At 36.6% G+C, this 8,886-nt stretch overlaps 1 protein-coding gene across 1 annotated transcript; it reads left to right on the top strand.

Annotated features, from left to right (window-relative positions):
- The first annotated feature begins 4,690 nt into the window (after nucleotides 1-4,690).
- Nucleotides 4,691-8,886, top strand: hsd17b10 (hydroxysteroid (17-beta) dehydrogenase 10). The gene is made up of 6 exons (XM_063894210.1): nucleotides 4,691-4,792; nucleotides 5,806-5,970; nucleotides 6,717-6,881; nucleotides 7,620-7,748; nucleotides 7,852-7,960; nucleotides 8,462-8,886. Exons 1-6 carry the CDS (start codon nucleotides 4,769-4,771, stop codon nucleotides 8,650-8,652), a joined length of 783 nt encoding a protein of 260 aa, XP_063750280.1. The 5' UTR covers nucleotides 4,691-4,768; the 3' UTR covers nucleotides 8,653-8,886.

The raw sequence follows: 8,886 nt of genomic DNA, 5'->3' as shown, positions 1-8,886 counted from the left end.
TATCTTGTGTTCTGTGGTTTTTTTAATGAAATATGTTTAAATGTACTTTCAGCTTTGTTTTTGAAAACATATTGGACATCAGTATGACTGCAATGGTTATAAAAGAAATGCAACAATAACTTGAATTGCATGAACAACGAAAAGTATCAAAAACACAATAATTCAGTAGAAATAGTAAGCAAGTAAAATACACTGGTTACCTACACTGCTCCCGGGCGCCGTACATAATGGCAGCCCACTGCTCCTAACACTAGGATGGGTCAAATGCAGAGACCGCATTTCGTTGTCTAGTACTTGTACTCTGTGCAATGACAATAAGTTGAATCTTCATCATCTTCATCTTATCCAATAATATAAAATATCAATGGTGGAAAGTTACACCTACTCAAGTACTTAAGTACAATTTTGAGGTACTTGTACATTACAACAGTATTTCATTTCCAACACACTTAATTTTTTAAAGTCTTTAGGTCTTGTACTTCCTTTATCTAGGGCCTAGAGATTTACAACAGTATGATATTAAAATTGGCTGTATTTTGTGTAGTTCTTCGATATATAAGTATAACACTATATGATGATAATAATTCCAACCCAATCCAGTTCTATATCAAGATGTATCAAATCCATCAATTTTAAATGGTTATTTATTATTATATTCTTAAATTGAATAAAACAAAAATCCTCTCTGACACTAAGCGTGGACGTCACTAGGCCTCGTTTTCAGGGGTTGGTCACGTGCTTTTTGGCGTGGTGTAGCGAGGCATCGAAACATTTCGCTGCGATACTCTGCTCAGAAATGTCGGTACCTTGTACGGGTAACGTCAGCTGCGAGCCTCACATCGCTAAACGGTTCTGATCCAGACGAACCAGCCACAGGAACCCCGGCAGCAGCAGCAGCAGCAGAAGAAGAAGAAGGAGGAAGCGGGGCCGGAGGATGTGACAGCGGGGCGGGAGGACCGGGAGGTCGAGAACCGCCAATTCCTGCTAGCTGTCAGCTAGTTAACACTGTTGGGCTAGCTTAGCTGGCTAGCTGACTTCCAAGGCTGCTGCTGCATTTAAAAGCTAAATTAACCACCCTCGAACAGGTTTTTTATTCTTACTCATTTAATGGATGTATTGTTAATGTTAATACATGTTTATTTGCTTAGCAGCTAAAGAGCTTGTAAGGCTGTGAAGGTGTCCAGGTTAGCCTGTTAGCCTCACCTGATTGAGGGTACTAGCTACCAGCAGACCGTGTTAGCGGTGGCTCATTGATTGCTGCTGGATGTGCGTTGGTGGTGAGGCCAGCTCGTCATGTCCTGCACCTTTTTATAGCATGTTTTATGTTGTTTTTGTCCCCCAGGTCTGCCCCTGAAGACCCCCCTCAAGGAGAGGAAGCATCTTGATAAGTAGGCTGAATATTTCTCTGCAGGATTGGTCACCTTTTCTGTTCTCTGACATATTTATTCTATCACTACTGTCCTCCTTGTCAGATATGTTTTAACAGAAACTACACAGATCATGTAAAAAGCATTTGGAATAATAGAGAGCCAGTTTAAATTTAGATGAATAGGAATGTTTGAATAAATGAATGAAAGGGATTAATATCAAAAGCTTTTAATCTGTAAAAGAGGTTAACGAATAATGTATAGTTTAAATCCATATTTCAATACAATGTATAAATATGTTATATTGAAAACGTATTATAAGTGGTTCAGATTTTTAAATTCATAAGTGAGGTTTTAAGATTACTAATCCATAGTTGATGTGTTACCTACAGTAGATGGTGGTCCGCACGCCCCCACTTTGGAGAAGCAGACCACAGTAAAAGCAGATCTATGTACTGCTGTGGAGGCATTAGAAAAAACAGACTCCCTTTTGAAAGTGTATACTATATTTAGAATATTTGTACTGCTTTACTTTGTTTCAGACTGCCCTTTCTCACAGGCAATTAAAGCCATTATTTCTTTCTTGGAGCCTCCAGACTCTCCAGACTCGAACACTAACAATACAAGTCATTTGTACCCTTTTGAAACACAGGATTTGCTAATCAGTCATTGTGTTCATCAGTGAGTTTGCTTGTGTTGTGTGACTTTGGTGTTCAAAGGGGTGTCTATTTTTGTCAATGGTGTCTGGTGGCTTTTAACAATAGCATATATATAGGATATAATTCCATGTCGGAAGTTACAAGGTATATCAGTGAAAATAATCGAATGAAATTTAGATTAAAATGAATACAGATTTTTTTTAACCACTCCAAAATATGTTTTGCTGCTTCCACCATCCACTGCTACCCTTTTTTAATGCTTTTTAAATTAATTTCTATGTTAATTTTGGAAAATAACCATCGGAATCAATGACTACTTTAAATGGGGGACATATTTATTTGCTATTGTAAATAAAAGGAGTAAATGTAAATGTATTTAAATGATTTTTGTCTCCAGAGAAGAAGGGGGAGCTGTGGGATGAGGTAGTAGTTTGTATAGTTTTAGGATCACACCAGATCTGGGAGATAACTATACAGCCTACTGTCTTTCTCACGGCAACCTAAACCATCATCTCCATGATGGGGGCCGCCGTCAGCCTATCAGAATCTTGCATTCAGTTGCCACGGTGACTGAAGCCTCTGTTGCCATCGGTTGACGAGCGCCGCTCCAAGATTACGTTGATTTAATTCTGCTGGTTTCATTCGGCTGGTGTGTGTCTGTAGCTGCGCTGTGCTGAGGTAGTACGTTGTGTTGTTGTGGGGTGTGGGATATTTCAACCCCTATTTCGGAGATACAACTGTACAACTTACTGCCTTCCACAACGCGGCAGAATAACCCGCTCCTGCAGTGCGTGAAGACCTTTACGTCCTTTCCCTTTTTGCATTTGTTAGCTAAGCTAATAGATGGATAGATTCTGAGAAAAAATGTGTTTTGCAGGATTAGTTTTTTGTCATTTTTTCTAATTTACTTGACAAATTCTTCTGCAGTTATTGTGATATCTAAATAACAGGAATCATTTTGTTTAAGCAACAATTGTTTCAGCTTCTCAAAACTCTCCTCTGTGATATTAAACTGTATTAGAGCTGCGACATTCCAGATTATTCTGCAGATTATTACATGGATTAGGTTGGTGTTTGTAATCAATCTTAAACCCCCAAATATTATATAAGAAGGGGCAGAGCCTGATATTGGTAAAGCTGCAATCAGAGAATTATACTTTTTGTTTTAAAATGACTGAAAGCATTAATTTATATAAGAAAGGCACATTTCTGTCAACGAATGAATCAAAGCTGCCCAATGCTAAATTTCATTCGCTCTTTGATTCAGTTTGGAAGTAGATGAATTGGTCCCTGAAATCAGGATTAACCTTTAAGGCTAAAATATCCAATATTTATTTATGTTAAATGTTGTATTTTTGCATCCATTTTGAAATAAACGAGATAAATGAATGTTTTTGTGTGTTTTGTCCTTTTGGGTTTATTTTTGGGGGAGTTTTTATCCTGAGCGAGTCAAAAGGATTCATTTCTGCAAGGAAGTGTTGACATGTTCTACTACTTTACATAACCCCTTCAATTTGAACTGTTTTAATAGTTGCCTTGCTATTTCAGATGAATACTATGAATTATAATCAACACCTACAAGATGATTTAATACTAAATATTTCAGTTAAGACTATTAATCATTTGGGGGCAAATCACAAGCTATCCAACAGTGTATAGATATAAGGAGGGATTAATGCATCAAGGATTGTAATTCTGTAAAATGTATAATGAAATAAGTTTCCATTCTCAATGAGCTGTTTTATTTTTAGGACATTTTAATGCATGTGTACTTTAAACCAAGTACGCTGTTTTTAATGCATGACTATTACTTTGTCTAATGTTTAAACACCGGGCATATAACCTCCTGTAGTAGAGCTGCTGTGATTGGATATCACCTGTGGGTTGTTCCCTCAAAGACTCACTGATTGGTTAAATAAGGTCCAAGTTGGTCACACCCCTTTAAAACAATCTCAGCTCTAAAATTCAACCAACAACATATTTTTCTTTTTTGTTAGCGTTTCTCTTTTTTATTTGACAAAATGCTTTGCATATGAAACTCTAATTCCAAATACTATGAAGGTTGTACAGGATTAAAGTGCAGCACATCATTTGCAATAGGAACAGACGATACAGGAAGGCTTACCATGTTTAATGATTAATTGTAGAATATCTATTTTGTGTTCTTGGATATGGTTAGTGTTATTTCATTATACAATGTTTTTTGCTATTTATTTATTTGTCAGTTATTTTGAATTTCTTTAATTTTATTCAATTACTTCTATCATATTTCTTTCATACTTTTATATGTATTTTATTTATTACATGTTTGCCATTTTAGTCAATTTGAATTTTATTTAATTAACATTGTTATACTTTAATTTATTCAATATTATATTTGTATGGTTATTTTAATTGAATCCTTATTCTATTTAACGTTGTTTCATGTTTTCAATTTAGTTTCTATTGAACTTTTACTTAAACATTTCCGTTGAATTGACATAAACACATATATTTAATTTAACCTATTTTGTTCATTTTTAGTTATATTTTTGTCTTCATATTTAGTTGGATTTTATTATTTTAGTTCATTTATTATTATTATTATTATTATTATTATTATTATTATTATTATTATTAATTCAGTTCTGAGCCGAACTCATCTAAGTAACCAGTTGGGGGCGTTGTGGGCCAACTGCCAAAACAACTCACGAAGAAGAAGCAGCAGAAAAAGACGAAGAAGAAGAAGAATCACAAACCAACATGGCGAACATTCGATGTGTCAAGGTGAGAAATAAAAACATACATCTTCACCCTGCAGCACTGACATTGTTTATTCTGTCAGAATATGATTTTTAAAACTGTTATTGCTCTTGAGTTGTACATGATGTGAGTATTTGTATTCCTTAGTTTGTTTTTGTCGTAGTTCAGAAGTTTAATTGTGAAGCTAACACGTTTGGAATCAATGAGCAGCTTCTTCTTTAATTCTTTCACATCACTGTTTCCACATCATCCATCAAATAAATTCAGGTATTTTAAGTACTTTACAAAGGTAAAAACAACGAGGTATTTGTACTTTAATTAAGTGTTTTGTTGTGGTTTAAAATGTATGAAATACCTATTACATTACATGAATTAAAACACATTGATGACTTAAAAAATAAGCAACCCTTTCGAGATCTGAAAGGAACTTCTATTCATCTCTATTTTTTATGATTATTTCTTTGGTGACTTACTTAAAATATTGAGTACATTGTCAAGCTTTAAAATGAATGAATAATATGAATTATGAATAAAAAGGGATTAAATGAATACAATGTTGGAGTTTTTCCTCATTTCTTTAAACTGAATATCAAATACATGTACACAGGTGAGGTCTAAAAATATTTGATAATCATCCGAGATATGCATAAAGGGGAATTCTAACAATGTTTTAGAAATGTTTAAATAACTCAAATCCATTGCATTTTCTCCAAAATATGAATAAATCCTGACTGTGACTAGTCAGTGCTTTTTTTTGCATATGATTTAAAAACTGAATCGTACTAACAATTCTGTATTAGATTTAAATACTTTGGAACAATTTACAATAAATGTGGCATTTCCTTTAATATACTTAATATATTATTTGCTTACAACTGTGTGAATTTAATGATTGCATTCCTTCACCCGTCTTCCTCAGTGACCCATATTTCTTCCTGGCTTTTTTTCCTAATTTAATTTTTTTTATTCCTTGTATTTTTTTTCTATATCTTGAACCTTCCTCCTCCCTCTGGTCCCGCCACATTCATGTTGTGTAGGGTATGGTGGGTCTGGTGACGGGCGGTGCGTCTGGTTTGGGACGGGCCACCGTGGAGCGTCTGATCCAGAATGGAGCGTCAGCTGTGATCCTGGACCTGCCCTCCTCTGACGGACCGGCCCTGGCAGCCAGTCTGGGGCCCCGCTGTGCCTTCGCTCCTGCTGATGTGAGTCCAAAACCTACCAGGACCAATCATTCAAACAAAGTTAAAATGCATTAATAATAACAAGTCTGAGTAATTTTTACACACTTTGAAACCTGTCTGGAGGCTTCAAATGGTAGATTCTTCCTCTGGTATGTTTGTATGAACAGTATGAATGGATATTTTAAAACAGAGTTGGATTTCATTAGTTTTATGTTTTATTATAAAATGCGTTTTAATTTCCTCGCATAATTAGGTTTATTGCCAAGTAGGTTCACACATACAACAAGTTTGCTTTGGTGTCTAATGGTGCATGCATGTAAAGCAGAGGAATTAAGTTGTAAAAAAAGGAGCAAATATAGAACTATTATAACAAAAATAGGAATAACTGTTTTAAATAAATATAAATATATTCAAAAACAGTTTGAGAAAGTAATCTTAATTAATATAAATCTGCAATATATCAGAATTAAAAGGTGGAAGGGCTTTGCAGTTTAAAAGACGTTGCATCGTTACTGACATTTGTAAAAATATGTATGCTCAGCAGATGGCGCTCACACATCATCAACACGGTCAGTAGTGTGTTGAATCTACAAGATTCAAGCTCCCAAATATTAAGGCCAGACCTTTCTTAAGTTCACAGTGGCTTGCATAAAAATTAAACCTACAAATATGTTTCTCCATTTGCTGTATTAAGACATTGGACTGTATATATATATATATATATATATCCTCGTTCATATTTATTTCAAGCTTTATTTATTTCTCAGGTGACGTCGGAGGAAGAGGTTCAGTCGGCGGTGTCTCTGGCCACAGAGAAGTTCGGGAAGCTGGACCTGGCGGTTAACTGTGCCGGCATCGCTGTCGCCGTGAAAACGTACAACTTCAACAAGAAGCTCGCACACAGCCTGACAGACTTCCAGCGCGTGATCAATGTAAGAAGTACGCAAGGAAGGGATGCATTCAACATTAGTGGAAACAAAAAGTTCTATTTCAATGATTTTTTCAGTTGTGGAATGTAATTAAGTAATTAATTTACTCAAGGACATTCAAGGTTTATGTAACCTCATACCTCTACTACATACATTTAGTGGAGAAATATTGTAAATAATACTCTACTCTACCCTTCCTCTCCAGTGAGAAACCTGTATTTCACAGATTTGGTCATTTGAAAAGTGTTGCTAAATTGAAGGAGAGATGTTTCTTTGTCGGTTGAGTGAAATCTCCTAATTATTATTTGGGTATATAAATTAAGAAAATGCATTCAAACCTGGAACTTAATCGCAAAGCTGAAAACAGCGCTGTTTTTCTGAGAAACATTTCAAGAGTTGCATGACTGCACCTTAACGATAATAAGGTTGATCAAACTGCCCAACAGTGTATATAAAGAACTTAAAATTGGCACAACCTTAAACATTTACAGAATTAAATACAACATAGACATTAAACCTAATCAAATATTAAAGGAGCTGGAAACATTGGCAAATTGTAAATATATTTCAAGAAATGAAGTGTATATTGCAGTGGTATAACACCTGATATTTATTATAGTCTGTGTTGCGTGTGGTGGTCTTGTGGTTTTGAATGCAGGACTTCTACTGGTAGTGGGGCATCTCAAAGTGTGACTGTCACTTCTTCCTCCTTCACTGGACTTTTGTTTGTGTTGCTTGCAGGTGAACATTGCAGGAACCTTTAATGTGATCCGTCTGGCGGTGGGGGAGATGGGGAAGAACGAGCCGGATGCCGATGGACACCGGGGCTGCATCATCAACACAGCCAGCGTGGCAGCCTTTGACGGACAGGTACTATGACACACACACACACACACACACATACATACATACCGAAATGACAAAGTGCTCGCTCCGATTCTCAACTTTATTTTCCTCTCCATCTTCTCTCCAGGTCGGCCAAGCAGCATACTCAGCTTCTAAAGGCGGCATCGTTGGAATGACCCTCCCCATCGCACGAGATCTGGCACCCATGGGCATCAGAGTCATCACCATAGCACCCGGTTAGTGAACAATCAAGGGTTGGTTAGAAGTCATGTATTGGTGCCGATTCAGTTATATAGATTACAAAGTCCAAAGATGGTCCCTCCACATTTAGTATTTTTTCTTCCATTGTATACCTAAATTTCTGGACGGATTTAACAGACTAGACACAAAGTGTTGATTCTTGCCTTTTAGAGAAGCTGCTATGCAATGTGTTATACCTTCTAAATGGAGCCAGGCTTGCTGCTTCCCCTGTTTGTAATCTTTATGCTAAACTAAGCTACCCGTAGCCTCGCAGCTAGAGTGCTGGTAACTTTATTTAGTGAATTAAATTTGGATATTTCCTAAAATGTCAGGAAAAATGCTCTGTTGGGATTGGTCAACTGCTTAGAGATGTCCCTCCCCTTAGCCTATCATGTACAATCTGTTAGAGTGGAAAATAGACAAAGATCACAGATTTTTAAGCTGATATTTTCTTTGAGTATAAAAACTTTTCTCTCTTTTTTTTTATCTTCTTCCAGGCCTGTTTTCCACGCCCCTCCTGGCCGGTCTTCCAGAAAAGGTGCGCTCCTTCCTTGCACGCCAAGTGCCCTTCCCCTCCCGCCTGGGAGACCCCGCTGAATTCGCCCACCTGGTGACGTCCCTGGCGGAGAACCCGATGATCAACGGGGAGGTGATCCGATTGGACGGAGCCATTCGCATGCAGCCCTGAGATCAGGAGAACATTTTTACGTCCGAGTGTCCCTGTGTGTTTCTGCCTCGTGCAATTCTGTTGTAGAAAGCTTTCTATAGGAAATATAAACTGAATGAAAAACAAACTTTTATCATTTCTTTGTGTAATAAATGTCTGTACATCATTCAGCTCAATGCAGTACTGTATGAACTTACTTTGGTTATTTTGTAAACTAATCCAGATAATAAAAAACCTCAGATGGGTTTAATCTAA

Source organism: Eleginops maclovinus, chromosome 1 (assembly GCF_036324505.1).
Source record: "Eleginops maclovinus isolate JMC-PN-2008 ecotype Puerto Natales chromosome 1, JC_Emac_rtc_rv5, whole genome shotgun sequence".
In the NCBI taxonomy this organism is placed as follows: Eukaryota; Metazoa; Chordata; class Actinopteri; order Perciformes; family Eleginopidae; genus Eleginops; species Eleginops maclovinus.
The sequence above is the reverse complement of the archived record's forward strand: the minus strand, read 5'-3'. Positions and strand labels throughout refer to the sequence as shown.

Bases quoted from the DNA above. Each gene is read 5' to 3' on its own strand.
- hsd17b10 (XM_063894210.1), top strand. From the start codon at position 4,769: ATGGCGAACATTCGATGTGTCAAG. The intron at 6,882-7,619 runs GTAAGAAGTACG...TGTTGCTTGCAG, and splicing joins ACTTCCAGCGCGTGATCAAT to GTGAACATTGCAGGAACCTT. The intron at 7,749-7,851 runs GTACTATGACAC...TCTTCTCTCCAG, and splicing joins TGGCAGCCTTTGACGGACAG to GTCGGCCAAGCAGCATACTC.